The sequence below is a fragment of the Protomyctophum bolini genome, assembly GCF_963924005.1.
Source record: "Protomyctophum bolini genome assembly, chromosome: 3".
NCBI classification, from domain to species: Eukaryota; Metazoa; Chordata; class Actinopteri; order Myctophiformes; family Myctophidae; genus Protomyctophum; species Protomyctophum bolini.
In genome coordinates this window covers 6,193,892-6,214,778 of record NC_137864.1, presented here as the reverse complement: position 1 = coordinate 6,214,778, position 20,887 = coordinate 6,193,892, and the positions used below count along the sequence as shown (strand labels likewise).

General features: G+C 44.2%; 1 protein-coding gene across 1 annotated transcript in view; it reads right to left on the bottom strand.

The window, feature by feature from the left end:
• The window catches only part of rab11fip4b (RAB11 family interacting protein 4 (class II) b), a 40,875-nt gene that overhangs the window by 9,980 nt on the left and 10,008 nt on the right, over window positions 1–20,887 (bottom strand). The window contains exons 2-8 of the mRNA XM_080759799.1: window positions 12,577–12,836; window positions 10,445–10,633; window positions 6,548–6,682; window positions 4,825–4,860; window positions 2,969–3,068; window positions 1,180–1,283; window positions 111–251 (exon numbers count right to left, since the gene is read on the bottom strand). Of these exons, the coding sequence (XP_080615925.1) occupies window positions 111–251; window positions 1,180–1,283; window positions 2,969–3,068; window positions 4,825–4,860; window positions 6,548–6,682; window positions 10,445–10,633; window positions 12,577–12,836 (965 nt within the window). The remainder of the gene's footprint in view (window positions 1–110; window positions 252–1,179; window positions 1,284–2,968; window positions 3,069–4,824; window positions 4,861–6,547; window positions 6,683–10,444; window positions 10,634–12,576; window positions 12,837–20,887) is intronic.

The window sequence follows — 20,887 nt, the reverse complement described above, 5'->3', positions numbered from 1 at the left end:
CGATTCTGCATAATGAGTATTTTTGGTGTGTGTGTGTGTGTGTGTGTGTGTGTGTGTGTGTGTGTGTGTGTGTGCGTGCGTGCGTGCGTGCGTGTGCGTGCGTTTCTCACCGGTTGGTGAGCAGCTCTATCTGTGTGTTCTTGTCCCTCTCCATCTTGCTGTAAGCCTCTCGGTGGCGTCTCAGCTCCTCGCCCATGCTCTGCTCCGAACGGGACTCCTGGTCTTTGAGCAGCTCCTCCAGCTCGTGCACTCTGAGGAGAAGGACACGGAGAAGGATACGTCACATACCACAGAGAACCGTTTCCCAAACAAATAGACAGATTTTGACCTGAGATCGGATTCTATGAATGTCTTCTACATCCTGACAGTTTTCTGAAAAAGCTATGTTTCTATGTCAGTCGTTCTTTGATTTTTCAAAAATAGCAGACCTACAAGCTCGTAGCGCGCCACTCGGTGGCGCGCTACGAGCTTGTAGATCTGCTCTTTTTCAATAGCTAAAGCATAGCATAATGCTAACACCAAAAGGGGTCCCCGCCCCCAAAATGGATTAAAATGTTTTGCTCTCAATGAGACGTACTGCAGCAGTAACGCCTATTTAGTACCTCGAATGTACAAAAGGAACCGTTAGGAAAATGTGTCAGACAGACAGCAGGAGATGCATTGTTTAGCTCTCTACAGTATGTATTCCATAATGTGTATAGGAACAGTTGAGAAACCACAAGCTTCCGCAGTCGCTATACATTATTAACACACTGCAGACAGATATAGATTCATAACAGGGGGACTTCCACAAGTGCTGCTGTAACATAGACGATTCATTCAAACACTCGTAGAAATTAGAATCATTATGACATGCGATATGAAGTCGGATTTACAAGAAAGAAGAACTGAATTCCGAGATATCATGTTATAATTACAAGAAAGAAATCTAGATATAATGCTAATGCTAGATAATAATGGGGGACAATGGGTTACCCAGGTTCTTAATTTATTTTTCTCTTTCTTTCCCTTTATGTTGTATTGTATTGTATTGTATTGTACTGTATTGTATTGTATTGTATTGTCTTTTCTGTAAAGGTTTGGTAGTGTAGTGTATTTTTCTTTTTTTTTAATCATGAGACTACAAGACAAATGAGATTTGTCACGCACGTGTGCGTGTGTTCTCTTGTTGGACAGTACCTGTGCACGAGGTGTGTGTTCTCCTGCTTTAGCCTGGACTTCAGTTCACCGTTCACTAAACTGTCACTCTCCAACTCCGCTACTTTCCGCTCCAAGAAGCTCACCTGGCAAAGAGACAGCAGGGAGGGAGAGAGAGAGATGGAGACACGAAGACAGAGGGAGAGATGGAGACACAAAGACAGAGAGAGAGATGGAGACATGAAGACAGAGAGAGAGATGGAGACACGAAGACAGAGCGAGAGATGGAGACACAAAGACAGAGAGAGAGATGGAGACACGAAGACAGAGAGAGCAGGGAGGGAGAGAGAGAGAGACGGAGACACGAATACAGAGAGAGACAGAGAGAGAGACGGAGACACGAAGACAGAGAGAGAGAGATGGAGACACGAATACAGAGAGAGACAGAGACAGAGAGAGAGAGAGAGAGATGGAGACACGAAGACAGAGAGACAAAGAGACAGCAGGGAGGAAGAGAGAGAGAGATGGAGACACGAAGACAGAGAGAGCAGGGAGGGAGAGAGAGAGAGACGGAGACACGAATACAGAGAGAGACAGAGAGAGCGAGATAGAGAGACGGAGACACGAAGACAGAGAGAGAGATGGAGACACGAATACAGAGAGAGACAGAGACAGAGAGAGAGAGAGAGAGAGAGATGGAGACACGAAGACAGAGAGACAAAGAGACAGCAGGGAGGAAGAGAGAGAGAGATGGAGACACGAAGACAGAGAGAGAGAGAGATATTGAGAGAGAGAGAGAGAGAGAGAGAGAGAGTACAGTCAGTGTTTAGACTAGTAGAATATGAGTGTACCTTTCACATTCACACTGATCAGAACACAAGCAATTATTGATCATATTGACTGCCAAGGACGTGTTTTGACGACCGTCCATCCAAGGCCCATACCACCAAGGATGAGTTTTGACGACCGCCCATCCAAGGCCCATACCACCAAGGACGAGTTTTGGTGTGTTCAGCGTTTACGCTGGACGGCGCTCTTTGCTAACATACAAGTCACCATTTGACTCACAGTGAAACAGTCTGGCAGGAAATCACGTGCAGGCTTCCGTGTTTTCCTCTCCATTTTTGGCCCAGACGATAAACAGAGAAACGAGGGTCTCTGGTTATAGGTTATCGTCCTGGAGATATAACATATTCTGTGACTACTTGAAAGGTTAAGGTTTTATCGCTGGCAGGGGCCGAATTATTTCTTTATTTACTCTGGCGTAAATTAGTTAAAGTATAAACATGCTTTGGAAATGCATCGCGACACACATAGCCTGGCTGGCTCCCGCCCCTGAATCACTCGCATTCTTTCCGGGTCCCTTCAAACGCCACTGAGCAACTGCCATTGAAATGAATAGTGGGGGCGGGGCTGTCTGCTCTCTAGCTTATATATATATATAACTATATAACTATGACGGAGAGGGCTGAAACGTGTCAGGCTATACGTACGTGACACACCCACCTGACTACAAGTGGTCAGATGGGTGGGCTGGCTTTCGATATTACACTAGAAAAGATTGAGAAACACCTGCAGTATCTGAACACATCGTATACGGTGGACGGTCAATGACCTATATTCGAGTGATCGAAATGACACAGAACTTTGGAGCAAAAGCTGCAGCCATGCACGCGTCGCACTTCCCATACGAGCGTCTGCCCTATAGTGCTGCTAGCCAAAAGATGAGGTGCAGAACATAATGTTCAATGACAAGCAAGCACACACACAAAACACGTGCATAAAAACAACACAGTCACACACACACACGTGCGCACCGAAAAATGCGTACCTTCTCGTTGATGTCGATGTCACAGGAGTCGATGCTGTCTCTGAACAGGTCCTCTGTGCTGCCGTTGCTGCTGCTTAAGTTGCTATTCTGGAGCAGCTGCCTGCTCGAACAAACGTATACACATACACACACACACACACACACACACACACACAACCTTAGAGAGAGGAACAGGGCCAGGTGAGATGCAGCTGGTCCTGCGTGTCTGTGTGTGTGTGCGTGCGTGCCTGTGTGTATAAAGACAGAGAGATAGAGGGCATCCTGCACAGACTGCCGCAGCATAGCAGGGAAGTGTAGGACTGTATGTCCATGAGCTTTGCCTAGCAGAGGAGTTGGAGGCAGCTATTACAGTAAAATGTGTGTGCGTTTTGCAGACGCACGCACGCGCGCACACACACACACACACACACACACACACACTCACACACACACACACACACACACACACACACACACACACACACACACACATTCACCCAGGCCAGGACACACCCAAATTGGTTTTGATCCCATACATCCTGCATTATAGACAAACTTACTAGCAATAGCATGACTGGAAAACATACTCATACAAACACACACACACACACACACACACACACACACACACACACACACAGTGTCACTATAGCTACCCTTCTCTACCTAATGGAATGACTTCACAGCAGCAGCAAGCGTCCATTCAATTACCAAGATTGCTGATAAAGACAGGAGAGGTGAGAAGAAGAAAGGAGACAAAGAAAGGGGACATGATGTGACGAGAAGAAAAGAAAAGTCAAAAAAGGAGGAGGAGGAGGAGGATTGTTTTAAAACAGAAAACAATAAAGGGCTGGCTGTATAGGGAAGAGAAAGGACAGAAGAGGGTTGGGCACAGTTTAACAAACCCTCATATAGCATTCATAGATCAGGACTGTCTGGCAGACCACCATAACTCACCGGGAAGGGAAGGGGGGGGGAAATGGGACAAAGACCTACATTGGGTCCACCGTTACTGTGACTACGCCGTAAAACCCTCAGTGTTACTTTAACACGGAGCGTACAGATATAACCAAATAGATTTGGTTGCATGTGTGTACACTCTGAGTTACAAATGGATACATTAACGCCGTGGGTTTTACCGTGTACTGCACCAACCTGCAATGCACTCACACTGGCATTTCAGATTTAATTTAAGGAGAGCTCACACATGGCTAATTTGCAGATACAGTATGGCTGTGGCGCTTATATGGTCGCCAGCTGAGAAGCATCACTGCAAAGAATACCAAAGGACCTCTCCATACGACACAGTCATAAAGTACTTACTGACCTCGCTGTCAAAGACAAATAGTTCTCCAGTTTCTTCTAATTAGCTTTGTTAGTAATTGTTACTAATTAACTATAACCATTCCATACCCGGGGATGCCGGTCAATGACTGGTCATAATGATGTCACCCTGACAAAAGCAACCTACAACCAATAACGCCACAGCAGTGTCCATCCAGGTTATGGGACTGCAGCCATGACTACGGGTCCCATAGCCTCCATAAGGGGCGAGCTCCAAAAGTGGCAAAGATGCTATTAAAACAGCCTACATTCATCCCATAGCCTGTGGCAAAGATGTTACAGCCTACATTTTGGAAAAGTGAAGCATCAGCATATATGGATAACCTTCATTTAAGCACACGCACGCACGCACACACACACACACACACACACACACACACACACACACACACACACACACACACACACACACACACACACACACACACACACACACACACACACACACACACACACACACACACACACACACACACACACACACACACACACACACACACACACACACACACACACACACGAAAGTGACGTACCTTCCAAAGGCTGTGCTGGAGATTTTCCTATTGGGGCTGAAAAACAAAAACAAAAGTCTTTATCACAGCCACATTGCTAACATATATAATTTATACATTATATATTTAACATTACTATACATTAATTAATAACATATTTCATACAGGAGGCATAGCAGTTTTGGGGGATGGAAAAAATAGATATCATATGACGTGATGAAATGCACGTCGTAAGACGAGGCTATACGCGGACAGCCGGACGGACATGGTAAGTATAATTTGGCCTTAACGCTCTTCTATATTACCACGAGTTCACTTCAGTGATGCTTGCGGAACTCGACTTCGTCTCGTTCCTTACCGCATCACTGTCGTGGCAATAATCACGTTAAACCACACCCTCTCGTGTAATATTGCAATTATACAACAGTTACCCTTAAAACTAAGAAAATGGCAGATTTTCTTTGATTTTTTTAATGGACAGATGTAGTCCATTAAGACCACAAATGTCCCAAGAAACTAGCTAGCCTAGCCACCGAGTTTGCTAGCGCTCTGGGAAAACAGAGCAGCTGAATTCTTTGTTTTGATTAGGTGGTGAATGGCGCTGGTTTGATCCACGGCTAGAAGGCCGTTTCAACCAATCAGATTGCTTCCTCGAAACGACCTGTGGTATAATCACAGTTTAACCACACCCAAGTGATTGAGATGCTCACTCACGCTGTCCACCGTTTCCAATGAGCGAGCGAGTTTCCCAAGACCTCTATTCAGAGTGAGATTGGAGGGCTGGACATGAAGGACTAGAACTAGATGAACTTCAAAAAGGTGCAAAGACATGTTGTCAGACTCAACGTTCAAGTCCAAATTCGATCTAAACTCGCTGCCAATACTGCCTAAAATGATCGGTATCTGTGAGTATGCCAGTCTGATATACCACATCATTTATCATATGATTTAATTCACAGTGAGACTTGTAATGCTTCAGTTGACGTTGCATGACGGTTTTATGCCATTACTGTACTATTTGCATTATTATTTTTTTACTAACTTGTAGCTGCATTTATTAATGGGATGGCATTTTTAAAGAAAAACTAATTAGGATGCTGTGGGCATTGAACATATAAATACAGGAGACATAGCGGGTTGGACTAAGGATGGATCAAATAGACGTGACGAAATGTCTTTGCACCTTGAAGTTCATCTAGGTACAGTCTTGCATGTCGGAATTGGTATCCCGAAGGAAGAACTGGTCTCGCTACGACGTTACATCTCCAATAAAAACACATTAGCGACCCTGGTGGCCCGATCCAGTGGGTGAATAAACCTAATATAAATCACAATGGATCAATGATGTCATGACCTCTTAAGAGCCCTCACGTACTACAGGAATTGATTGTGTGCGTGCGTGTGTGTGTGTGTGCGTGTGCGTGTGCGTGTGCGTGTGTGTGTGTGTGTGTGTGTGCAGTGCAGTGCACGCGCGTGTAGAACAGCTATGAATGTTCACACAGGGTCAGGATGATGTAAAATCTAAAAATAGACTCCCTCTACTCCTTCTTATAAAAAGGTTGATGAGGAAAGCTATTGTAAAAGTCCCTTATATAACCGTCAGTCTGCATGTGTGTGTGCACGTGTACGTGTACGTGTACGTGTACGTGTACGTGTACGTGTACGTGTACAAATATTGTATGTACTGTGTGTGTGTGTGTGTGTGTGTGTGTGTGTGTGTGTGTGTGTGTGTGTGTATCTCTACCTGTTGGCTTTGAGGTTTTTGAGACGCGCCTCAAGGTCATTTAAAAGGTTGACCTTTTTGCAGCACTGTGAACAGTAGACATCCATCTGCTCACCGCTGCACAGCTGACGCACCTTACGGGGGGTCTGGCCCGCACTGCAAGGCAAGGCAAGGTTTTATTGTGTGGCACATTTCAACAACAAGGCTCTATGCACACACGCCATTTTGGAAAGAACTTTGGGCCCCTTCCCTAGTATTTCCTTCACATGTGTTACCACCGATACTAATGAAGGCTCTGTTCCATTCTGGTCAAACAGAGTCAGGGTACTGCTAGTGCTAGTGTGCGTGTTGCGTGTGTTGGCTCACTGGAAACACTCTGTTACACCAGTGTGTCTCAAAGTGACCTTGAGTGGGTTCCATTTGTACACTCTGAGTGATGGGGGGTCCTTGAAATTAAGTTTGAGGAAAGTTTGAGGATAACTGCACACTAAATGAAACAGAGCCTTAATTAGTATCATCGGTAAAACCTGTGAAGGAAGTAGGGAAGCGGCCTGGAAGTAGGAAGAGTTATTATGTGTGCACAGAGCCCATGTACAGTATATTATGTTGATTTTGTTGACCAAAACCAACACGAAAAATCTTCGCCGACTACCTTTTATCACAGACGCAAACAAAGTAACAACTAAGCTATGGTGACTAAAATATGACTAAATAAAATGTCCAGGAGGGACTAGTGGAGCGCTCGGGTGCTGCACTCTGAAGATAGCGGATCTACAAGCTTGTGGATCGAATGGTATGTGCAGTAGCTTGTAGATTGGCTATTTTCAGCATGCAACCAGGTGTAAAATGGGCCATTACTACATTTTTGTCAACACAATTTTAGTCGACTAAAACTAGACTAAAACTTAAACATTTCAGATGACTAAAATATGACTAAAACTAAATTACATTTTATTCAAAAGACTATGACTAAATACAAGTAAAAATGTTGCAACACTGTTACACAGAAAACCAAGCAAAGGGAATTATACAATGGCACTCATGCAGAAGAAGTCATTTCAGTGCTGCCAATCAGTGCCTGTGCCTTTTGTATAGTAGTGTTTACATAATTGTGAGCATGCTATTAACAGCTCCATTAGTTTAGAATGCAGATTGTGACTGAAAAACTGTTATAAGATCATATAACTGGTGCCGACTTGCAGTATAATGATCTGGCTACGTGCCCCATTACAGCCTCTGTCAATCACACTCCTTAACAGAGTCCTTGCAGAGGGCAGACAGGGTAGGGGTCAAAGGTTATGAGGTGACGTTCTTCCTCTTTTGCACTAGGTAGGTATGTTGGTGTGTGGTTTTGTAATGTAGTACGGGTCACTGTGTGCCTTTGTTTTCATGTATTGTATTGTATTGTATCTGTATGCTGCAGGGCGGGTCCTTGTCCAAGACAAATTTCTCCCTTGGGGAGACAAAATAAAGAAACCTTGAACCTTGAATAAGAAAACCTGTCATGGAGTGGTAGAGTGGTTGGGAACCTCTGCTTTAAGGGACACTACTGCTTGTCTGGCACGTGTAGTTTGTAAGATCTTTGAGGAATTAGAATTCTACTGCATTCCATTAATTATAGTACCAGATGAAAACTTGAAACTTAATTCCTTTAATCAACCATGTGAAATATAAATGTTTCATAGTTATTTTTGTTATTGGGTTATTTAAGCCATTAAGACATGCATTAAATACAATTTATAATATTTTTATGACTTTGGACTAAATATATTTAAAGATATTTATTAAAAACATAGCTACAAATGATGTTGGCCTTGTTATTGTACTTCATAATTCATTGTGTGATGCCCCTTGAGGGCCAGAAAAAAACGTGTACTCACCTGTGCAAACCTGTTGTGATTGCAACCATAATTACTCTGTTTATTTCTCTGTGTCACTACACCCTGAAGCAGGCACAAGCTGACACGCGTTGGCGTATTAAAATATTTCGTTTACAGTGCATTGGATTATCCATTTGTACAGAGTAGACTTCTAGTACCGGTAGTCCTATTTCAAACAGAACTGCTATGCTACCTTTAAACCTTTTAAATCTGAGGCTATTTTGAGATGCGCTGCTAGCCACTCCTATGTCCAGCTTTGAGGATCTGTGTAAACACAAACATTGAAGACAGAAGTGAGGACGCAAATTATGATTGGCCAGAATGAGATGATGTTTGATGATAAGAGTGCCCCTCACTTCACATCGGTGTGATTTTTTAAATAGTTTTGAGAAAAAAATGCTGCTAATCAACATGTATCCTACTATAAATGCGCCATGTCTCTGTCTGTCTGCGTGCCCCACAGACACACACGGTCCACAGTCAACCCCACAGGGTGTGTGCCGTGCCCGGTATCGAGTTGGTCGGACCCACGGTTCTCCAGAACCACCACAAAAGGCTCTGGCCATGGGCTCTGCCAGTGGGAATCCCCTCACCTGTGCAATTGCCAGACTCTACCTCAGCCAATTGAGGCTCAGTCAATTTTGAGGCTGCTCTGGGAATCCCCTCAGTGGGAACCCCCTGGCCTAATTGATTGCCAAGTCCACTTTTTCAGGCAGTTTGCCCTCACTCTAACTCAGTTACAGAACACATTTGCTGGGTCAAATGCATGGAGGCTGACAACAAGCCATCGTTACATAGCCGACACAGCAACACACGTCTCGTTTGACACAGATCTCCATGTGGGACACCATTACCAACAGGCAGTCAAAACGGGTGCCTTGACAACGGATATTATTAGGTTCCCAAGTTGCATCGTTCCCAAGTAGGCCGGTGGCCGACGGGCACGTACAGGTCTAGTATAACAAATTAACAATGCAATGTGACATACTGTAGCTAACGTAACACGATGCTGTACAACCTCCCAACTGTACATACTTTCTCCCTTTACTTAAAACTGTTTTTATTATATTTTGACACTTGCTTTAGCAGTGTAAACATCTCATGCCAATAAAGCTTATTTGAATTGAATTGAAATACCTTTTACATTTTTTTCCAAACCTATCTTGAATCTTTGGTAATAACTCTTCTTCTCTCTTGGGAAAGTCCCTCTAGTTATTATTGGAATAATTTAACCTATTCAAAACGTATTTTATGAGGAAAATACCACAAGTCAGATGTCCTCAATTAGCATTTTGTATGCAACAGTGACGCCAGTCTATTAGGATAGCAGAGTTAATAGTTACCCCACAACATAGGCTTGATGCTGAATATGAATGTGTTCCTTGATTGGCCAGTGACTCTACGACGCAGTTTAGGGTTAGGTTCATCGAGTTTCAGGTTATTTGTTTGTGGGTGCAATATTGCCAATCAACAAGCTCACAACGTGTGATCGGCTATTTTTGGTGCACACGCACGCTTCTCTGGTCAAAATGCCTTTAATGTGATCTACCATTACTGTGAAAGAGAGGGAGGCCGAAGAACACCTGGCGCAGGGACCTTGAGACTGACATCAAACAGTGTGGACTGACATGGAAACAGCTGGAAAAGAAGGCCCAGGATAGAGGACTCTGGCGAACTGTAGTCGACGGCCTATGCTCCATAAAAAGGAGCGATAGGCATAAGTAAGTAAGTAACCATTACTGTAATACACAGTATGCAGTGTATCTTACACTGCAAAGAGAAACGAGAGATCAACCTCAATGTGCTCAATGGAGATAAAAGTTGGGTTAAAAACCTAGGTTGGTGCGTGCTTCTAGGATCAAGAAAAAAAAAGGAAAACCAGTTTTGACTTTGCGGAACGTTGCGGTTATGTTGTCGAGACGCAACCGTCATCTATGGGTTTTATTTGACCTGTATGCTATATCTGTGGTGGAGACAATGGGGAGCACGACACACACACGCACGCACACAACTGCCTCAGACTCTCTCTCTCTCTCACCTGGAGGGGACGGAGGAGCCCAGATCGGAATGTCCGTTGGTGCGAGTCTCGTCGTCGGGGAAGGGGCTGCTGGGAATGACATAGTCGGGTTCCTCTCCGGCTCCGTAGTCCTCAAACTGCTCCTCGCTCAGGGAGGCAGAGGAACGTGTCGATAGGTCAGAGGTCACCGAGATGTTGGTGTGTCCACACCTGCAGGGAAGCAGAAGAGTGAGGTCATTCTTCTACCAACATCGTCCACTCTAGGGATGTAATCAATCAATAACCAATTTATTAACCAATTAAGAAGACTACAAATGCCTTCTAAAATCATTCTGAAAACTTTAAAGATTATCGTTCCGCGGATCTGAGAATGTCACTTTTTCAGATCCGCGGAACGCAGCGAATCAGGCTGGAACCCAGGCTAACTAATCGCAGGTGTTTTTACAGTATTACAGCCCTAGAAGTGGCTAAAGGGCTTCACACACCGTCTGAGAACGCCGCGCGTCAAAACAGCTGCCTCCGTTATTTTCAATGAACCTATCGCACACCGGCGGCGTCCGACGTGCGCTGACGCCTCGCCTGACGCTCCGATAGAAACCAGTTCTATTTTCCAGGCGTTACCGCGCGGCAACTCCTGTGCCGCGTCGCTGCGCACCCGGTGTGTGTTGGGCTTAAGCTAGCTTAGTGTGCGTGTGAACCCTTTTGCTTCCCTTACAATCTACGGTTGTGCGTTCCACGTGAGGTTAGGTAAACAAAGATGGCGGCGCCCTGTTTTTTTAAATCTTCTAAATCCTCGAGTTTTCTGAAATAAATATTTTCACGATTTTTCAAAAATAGCAGACCTACAAGCTCATAGCGTGAGCTTGAAGATTTGCTATTGTAGAGCTTGTAGATCTGCTATTTTTCAATAGCTAAATTATAACAATGCTTAAAAGACCAAAAGGGGTTCCCGCCCCCAGAAATGATCACCTGCAATATCTGCACAAATTAGCTAGGCTTTGGATAAATTCCACAATGTAATTGCGGGGAGCATTTGAAGAGCACGGACGTTGCATTATCCAGTAGACCTCGTTATGGGACTCGTTTAGCTTTTAAGTTCGCTAAAATGCGTGAAATGAAAAGGGCAGCAGAAACGCTGAGTGCAGGAAACACTATATAGGCGGGGCAATACTGTACACCGGATCCGAGCACTATAGGAGCACGGTAGGTCCCCACCAGCAGCGCTAAGTAGTCACCCATTAAATGTCAGTATACTGTATCTATAACCACAAAGTCCGTGCCCATGTGCGGTCCACGCACACGTGAAACCTCCCCCCCCCCCGGGGCCGGGGCCCCACACAATCAGGTTCTGGCTATAGGGGGATATCATAAGCTTACACCTGCTTTTCTTCAAGGCAAAACAGGTCTGTAAAATCACTTATTAAGCAACCCGTGGTATTCTAATTCATATATTATATTTGAATTATATATATGATATGAGTGTACTAAGATAGTCTAAATACAGATAATCTTTTAACTGATGCCGTCTTCCTGGTGCTCATTGTCTTCGGTTTGCAGGTGGATGTATGCGTTTTGTAACGCGTCCTTCGGCAACATACTAGAATGCTTTCTTATCTTTCTTACCTTTCTTTGTAGTTGTTACGTCCCCACCAAAGAGGTCCAGGTGTTTTTTTTGTGCAAAAACTCCTTATTGGCTATTTTCCCTACCATAAGCCCTCAATGAATTGCATTGCATTGAATGGGAATTGAATGGGGCTATGGGGTGTTATGCTAGTTCGCTTATTTCCATCGAAAGAAGTAGTAAAGTGTGCCACTTGGGATATTTTATTTACATTATTAAGAGAGGATATAAAGAAATTATAATTTTGAGCAATGGAAATAAGCAAATTAGCACAACACCCCATAGCCCCATTCAATTCAATGCAATTCATGTAGGGGTTATGGTAGGGGAAATAGCCAATAAGGAGCTTTTGCACAAAATAACACCTGGACCTCTTTGGTGGGGACGTAACAACTACAAAGAAAGGTAAGACAGCCTTTTAGTATGGAATTCTCCTTTAAAGTGTGTAAAATCACACATACACACACACACACGCATGCACACACACACGCGCACACACACACACGCACTAAGAAGTCAGAACTATACTTACTTGTCTCCAGAGAAGAAAAGCTCCCCCAGCACGTCGTCCACCTTGTCCCCGGGTCTGGCCAGCCCCTCCCCCCCAGAGGAGTCTGACCCGTGGGTGCTCTCCACCGCGCTGTCCCGGTCCGACTCCCTCTCCCTCCCGTCCTCTGCCACAACCCCCTCCTCTTCTCCCGGGAACAGCCGGCACCCGGGAACGCCGGTGTCGGGAACGCCGGCCCGCGTGCACATGATGACCGAACAAGCCTGCGCCGCCTCCTTATCACGCTATATGGGAAGAGAGAGAGAGACAGAGAGAGAGAGAGTCAAAGTCAAAGTCGTACGATTTGTCACACACGTTACTACCGCAGTGGAAATTGTTCTCCGCATTTGACCCATCTCTCTTGGAGCGGCGAGCGAGCCGCAGCCAAGGAGCGGTGAGCTGCAGCCGTGCCGCGCTTATTTGATTAGTTGATTAGCAGGGAGTCCCATTGGGTCCCATTTCTTTGGTACGATGACCCGGCCGGGGATCGAACCCCCGTGCTCTCGTGTTAATTAAACTCAGAAGGGTGTGTACACTCTTTGGATTTAAATAAACCCTGACTGAGGACTTGACCTTGTCTGTCGCAAATTTTAGATTTTCTCTTTTTTTTTTTTCTCACACACACAATTAAAATGTTTATAGTTTGATCAGAAGACACAATTACTGAATGTCTGTCTCCAGGTTTTCTTCAGAATATGTACAGTGTGTGTACACTGATTTACTACAACACTATGGCACATTAGGAGTCCAGTGGCACTAGTGGTTCTCAAACGTTTTATTTATTACCTCCATAACACTCTCAGAGTTACAGACCCGTTATGTTCATTCATATTATTGCCCACACATTTTGGCCGTTGAATTTCGATCCGAAACGTCCACCACAAACCCCTGATTTGAAGTTGTACAGTACATGCTTTTGCCTTTGAGAATGTAGCAATTACTGAGATCTGAGATTCTGTGTGAATCAACTGCCTCTTTGCCTTTCACTCACTGTTACGTTAGTGAAAACCTTGTGACTCAAATTCTGAAGTTTACGTTTCTTTCTTTCCCCCGTTTTCACAGAGTTTCATGGGCTTAGCAGGTTATGTAACACAATGACGCACCCTTTCAAGACAACCGTCGACTCTCTCAAAACTGATGCCGTTTGTTGGGGGTTAAATACATAGCAGGGGTTAAAAACATAGCACACAACAAATATTGCATAAAGGTTGTGTATGCTTTTACATCCAACATCAATGTAAAGATGTGAATTGTATTGAAGGGGGTAATTTCCCTCCAAGTAAAACCTTTGTGTGGGAATGTTCTTAAGGGTGTCTGAAAGGGGGGGGGGGGGGGGGGGGGGGGGGGCAAGAGGTGAAAGGTCACGTAGTCAAAAAAAGGTCATACGTCACTCTCCATTCATTTTGACTCTTCTCTAATCTGGTCTAATCTAAAGAGAACGTGACCGACAAACAGCACGACGTGTGAGAGGGAAGGAGGGGATGGGGGAGAGGGAGGGAGAGAGGGGGGAAGGAAAGGGGGAGCTACACGCAGCAAAGGCAGTCGGGATCGGGACTCGAACTCTGTTCTCTCTACATTGGAGCCCATCTATTGGGGCCCTATTTTTGCCGGTGCCTTACCCCTTATCCCTAAACTTCTTTTACTTTTACCATTTGAAAAACATTTTTAAATACGGTAGTTCAAATAGCCGATCTACAAGCTCACAACGTGTCGATGTAAACTTGCTATTGGAAGCATTTAAAAATGTTTTTTTTTTTTTTATATAGTAAAAAAGGCATAGAACGTTAGGGATAGGGTTTAAGGCACCTGCGAAAATAGGGCCCTATAGGTGCCTAGAAACTAGACTAGACCCTCTTCTAGACAGCCAACAGATGAGAGCCACGCTGTAAAGTATTGACCCGTAGGACTCCACTCCACTCCAGAGTCACACTACAGAGACACAGAGACATCCTTGCATCTGCATGAGTGACAGTGATATTCTTTGCTTCATTCTCGAGACAGACCCTCTTCTACGCGGCTCGTCTCCTATAGAGCCTGCAGCACACCATGATAGAAAGTTAGAAATGGACCCGTTAAAAGGACTCCAGGTTGTACAATGTGTATAGGAAGGAAGGGTCAAAACTATAATAAGCAGAGAACAATTTTCACCCGGGCCGGGGATCAATTAAGTATAAGTAACTTATGCAAGAAGGTATTCGAGACAGTAGTCCAACAATAAAAGTTTGAGCAATAAACTGTATCGTGTACAGATATACACAAACAAATGGGGTTCAAACTCGGTCCTCAATTCATCATATGCCTATCTCAATTTCTATACTGGATAAACAACTACTGTTATATCTCCCAGTGAACGAACACACACACACACACACACACACACACGAACACACACACGAACACACACACACACACACACACGAGATAATTACCCTTTCAACACACTGAGGCCCAGTGTTACTAAAAACAAGCCAACATGGGTCTGGGGGGGCAGAGAGCCAAAGAGAACAAATCCGAGCAGAAAGGTCTGTTTAGCATTCTACAGGCCAGGGACAGCCAGGGGGTCTCCTGCCTCGTACCTCTGTGTTCCCTGGCCTACAAATTAAATGACAGTCACAGTGTGAAGAACAAAAGGAGCCGTTTCCCCTCTCGACGAGAGCCTGACTGATATATTGATATACAGGACAGAGAAGCGAAAACCTCTCTAAGATGATCCCTCGTTGATCAAAATTTAACTTTTTTCAATTTCTTTTGTGTTTTTGGGGCTCCCAAGCCTTTTCTATCACCACAAATAACCAATGTTGAACAATCAGGCTTTCATATCATACAGGTGTTTTAATGGAAATTGCTCTCATAGGAACAGCTCAACTGATTTTGGCCTCATCGTGATGTCATCAATGTCACCCTACTTTGTATAATTCCTCCTCTTCTTCAGCCTTCCAGTTCCAAATTTGCATTTCCACTTCGTTTACAATGTCCGCCATTGTTGATTTTCCAAGCTGGCATGGAATGGAAACAAGCCTGGTTTTATCTAGCATCAGTATTATAACGACTCAAATATTAAATAATCTGCATATGCAGCACAGCTTTCAAAGTCCAGAAAGAGATGACAAGGCCTGGTTATATCAGAGTGGTGATTGAGGCTCAAACCATTAGAAATAACTTTGAGGGACACAGACAATATGATATTAAAATATTAAAAGCAGTTTTAAAATGCATGTTATTTGCACTTTAAGCTACATACGATGAATTCTGATGATACTAACTAAGATACTTTAATTCTTCTTTGTTTGCTCTTTTTTGCTATCGTTGTTCTTGCCGTTGTTATCTTTGCTGCTGCATTGTCTGAAGGAAGCCAAACAGATTTACTCTTACGTCCCGGTAGGCAACAATAAAGTACAACCTTGAACCTTGAACATACTGTACAGTGTACAAGGTTCGAGGTTTCTTTATTTTGTCTCCCGAGGGAGAAATTTGTCTTGGACCCCAAGGACCCGCCCTGCAGAATACAGATACAATACAATACAACAAAAGGCACACAGTGACCCGTACAACATTACAAACCCACACACCACCATACCTAGTGCAAAAGAGGAAGCACATCACCTCATAACCTTCGACCCCTTCCCTGTCTGCCCTCTGCAAGGACTCTGTTAAGGAGTGTGATTGACAGAGGGACAAAGGAATACTTGTATACCTATTATATTTGCACGCATGGACCTCGTACCTCCTACCTGACGGCATTAGCCAATACTCAGGGTATAGTACATGGGAGGGGTCAGACACAATTTTCTTAACCTGTCCAACGGTGGCCTGCTCAAAGATGACTCGTTACATTTTTTTTTATATTGAAATGGTTAGCTCACAACGGTTACACACCGCCATTCAGAAACACCGCCATTCAGAACCCAAACCCTAACCGGGTTTCTGAATGGCGGTGTTTCGGTAATGGGGGTCTGTTCCCGCTCACAACGCAGCGTGTAATAGGGCTTTAGTGATGAAATAACATAGTTTCGCTAATTGATTAGAAAAGGTTTTCGACAAACCATTTTTTGACAAAACATCAGTCATAAACGATAACCGGTGCAGGCTACGTGGGGCTCTCCGAATTTCGGGTTCACCTTCATCGGTAACCTCTACTCCAGCTCCATGTACACGAGAAATGAGCTAGAATAGACATAACAACTATTGCATGGTGCATAAAATATCTCATGGCAAGGAAGGAGAGATCCAGGGATTTTCCCTCGCTTGATATGCTAGAACAGTTGTTGCTGTCTGCATGAGGTTGTGCGCTCGTGCATACATGCCTCTGCTATGTTTGCCCCATACTGTATGAATGCTACAATGTCACACTGTAGGACACATGATGTACATGCACTGTCATTAAGGCCCTGCATTAATAATAAAGCTTTGCTAAGAAGTCTGTTAACGGCAAAGTGACAGTTGGCAGGAATTTGGTGGCATCCCCCAGCTCTCTCTCTCTCTGTGTGTGTGTGTGTGTGTGTGTGTGTGTGTGTGTGTGCGCGCCTGCTTGAGGGTGTGTGCGCGACGCGTGAGGGTGTGTGTGGATTAGGAATTAGTTCATTTGGATCCCTGCCAGTGACTCCTGAGCCGCTCTAACAAGAGAGGGAACAGAGTGATGATGATTGAGTGTGTGTGTGCGTGAGTGCGTGCGTGTGTTTAGTGTTTACGTGTGTGCGCCATGCTTGCATACGCATAATGTGAGTATGTGTTGTGTGTGTGTGTGTGTGTGTGTGTGTACTTGATCTAACCACCATGGGTCCTGGATGACTGGGAGCTACAACTGCCACAACATTGTGTTGTGTTGATGACTTGTGGGCTAGACCACAAACACAGACGGCTCAACAGAAACCTATAGAAGGGTCGGCAGATGCTCAGGAGGCTGTCATGGAATCCCAATTAAAGGTTTGATCACTGGCACTGTTTGGCTGCGTGTCGTATAGCGTCTTTGAGCAAGACACTGAACCCGGCCTATAATCGCTCCAGATACTGTATAAGTAGGTTAGAGCCATACACATTTGCCTCCACCATTGGTGAGTAATTGGGAGAATGTGACATACATACTGTAACACACGCTTTGGATAAAGGCACAACATAAAACGGCATTTTTGTTTTGTATAAAGCTCAACTGATTTCCATTTCTGAACTTCCCCCAAAAGCTGCCACTAAACTAAATGAGACAAAAAACCTGAGCTTGTAGACTAGATAGGCCATCGTAATATTTACCTGTGGATGTGTGGGATCAATCAAGTCAAACAAAATGTAATGCCAGTTAAAATATTATTTTTGGGAGTCCCCCTTTTGGTGTTTTAACTAAGCATTATGTTATACTTTAGCTATTGAAAAATAGCAGATCTACAAGCTCATAGCAAGCCACAGAGTGGCGCGCTACGAGCTTGTAGGTCTGCTATTTTTGAAAAATCGTAAAAATGCGGCACAAATCTCTGAATACATATTCTTTCAGAGTGAACTTTTTTTTTTTTTTTTTTGACGCCAGGCCTACATCTCATCCTTAACCCTATGAACCAGAGCTAGTGCTAGACGAGGAAAGGCTATACAATAAAACAAATAATATTATGGTTTAACGGGGATCATCCTCCAGGGAGCACATTAAGTGAGCGGCAGTAACTTCCAAGGAAATCTAGATTTCAAGATATCTTGTTAGGGAGTAAAGTGATCAACGAACAGATACAGATACAGGAAGTTCCCGTTCTCGCCCACCCGCAGCCCCCGACCTTAGAGTATATATACTCTAAGCCCCCGACGCACAAGCAGGCGTGCGCACGCACACACACACACACACACACACACACACACACACACACACACACACAGTCACAGTCACAGTTTGTTGAAGAGAGACAGACATAGCCGTCTTTAGAGCACACGTTTAGTGGGCAACCAAATCCACTTCAAGTCTTACACCCATAAGATGTGATGATGAAAAGATCCATCCATTATGCTCTGATGATAATGAATTGTACTGAACCTGCCTTATCTGAAAACCTTTATAACGCCGTTTCTTCTGCCTCAACAGCATTATTAAGGGTGTGAAAATGAAAACACATCCCTTATTCATATCTTTAATAGATTAAATAGAATTTAAAACCCATCAGCGGTTTATATATGAAGCCCCAACAGAGGTCCCCGGCCCACAGGGTCTGGCCTAGTTAAAAGACCCCGATTCTAACCTCCTTTTCTTGCTCTCCTCTCTGCCTCCCTTATACGCTCCCTCCCAGGTGATACCAAGGGCAGGGCATGGAGTGGAGAGGAGAGGAGGAGAGACGGAATGGATGAGTATATAGTCAGGGAAAACCATTCCGTGTCTTTCCAAACTCTCTTTAGTGTTAGTTTAACGCAGTTTGACACTTGGGAGTTAAATGAACACTCCAAGATTTTAATACGATGCCTCGCCCCAAACTAGGGCAGTGTGTGTGTGTGTGTGTGTGTGTGTGTGTGTGTGTGTAAATGAAATGACTACTCTCCAAATGCTCCAATGTTGCTTAGAGACAAGCCAGACGACTGTTGAACACAGGTTAGCTGTTCATTGATTAATAACAATTAGTATTATTATTATAAAAACAAGACTGCAAAGTGCTCGTTTAAAATAAAAATCTAAAAAGTTTATCATTATAAATTAGCGGTCAGTGGAGAATACCAAGATAAGTGTCGCAGTGGCTTCGCAATTACTACACAATAATTTCGATCGACTGCAGCCTCTGCATCCGACCCCGCTTTATATTAACCTTATTGTTTTGAAGAGAAGCCCGTCTTTCTTCTTTACAGCTCATTAGCCGCTGAAAGAGAGCATGTGTGCTCAGCAAATTCTGTCTCTGGATATATACATGTCAAACAAAACACGTGCGTGTGCGTGTGTGTGTGTGTGTGTGTGTGTGTATCAGGTGTGGTAGAGAGACGGAACAGAACGGGAAGACGGCAAAAAAGAAATTGAGCCAAACAAACGGGGTGGAAGGATGAGTGAAACATCTATAATTCAGCCACTGCAGCCTAGAGAGGAACAGAGGAGGGGAGACAAAACAGGAGAAGAGGGAAATGGTGTGCGACTGTGCGTGCGCGAGCACGGGGGACCTTCACTCTAGGAAAATATAAAACAAATGGATTGCATGAAAGGTGGAGGAAACCTTTAGATTAAAATGCATCAAATAATCTAAAATACACAAACGCTTGGCATGCACGTGCACGCACGCACGCACGCACACACACACAAAGCGACAGCAGCGACAACCTCGCAGTGCATCTTTAAAAATAATATATTTCGTACGGTAATGAAACACTAATCTCACCTTCAACTGGCCGCTATGGTACTGTCTGTTGTCTTTCAACAGTGTGACAGACAAGTTCTGTGAGGGATGAAACCATGATTATTATGTTAATGATGGACGTTGTGTAACCAACCGAAACGCAAATATAGTGAGTAATGCAGAAGGAAGTTGCAGAAATGTACCTGGTGAAACTCAATTACTCAATCAATACCGTCTGTACGTTGTTGTACACGTACACTCAGATGACATTATGATATCACTAACTTGACCAATTGCCAAAGCAAATCATAACTATGAAGAAGAGTCTTCATGTCTTCAGTCAGCGGTGGCAGTGTCTTAACTGACACAGAAAAAAAATGTTCGCTCTGAAAGAATATAGAACTATTCAAAGATTTGTGCCGCATTTTTACGATTTTTCAAAAATAGCAGACCTACAAGTTCATAGCGCGCCACTCGGTGGCGCGCTATGGGCTTGTAGATCTGCTATTTTTCAAAGCTAAAGTATAACAGAATGCTTGAAACACCAAAAGGGGTTCCCGTGTACAGGGGTTTGATGAGGGCACAGGTAGGGCCGGGCCTTCATTTTCAGGCCTGTTGAGAACTCCAAGCTTTCACCGGCTGCCGGGCGCGGCTAAACAAATAACTTTGGGGCAGGCCCAGTGTAGAGTTTAAATGGACAGGTATCAGTCAAAAGGGAGATATCGATAATAAACATTCTATCAGGGAAACCTCTTAATGATGCTGGACAATTCTAACAGCCTGAAGCTAGCAACGATGGAGCCATTTCAATTTTAAACGGCCATCTGCTCAGAGTATATTGAGACCCATGGCAGATAAGAGGTTGTGTTGAAGACTCCGGCAGTCTGAAAATGTGAATCTAGTTTGCGTCAGAGCATAGGCATGGTCTGCCCCCCCCCCTGCCTCTGATTGGCCTACGGACACTGCCCGTCTTGCTTTGATGGAATAATTGATTTAACATGTATGTCGTAATATGA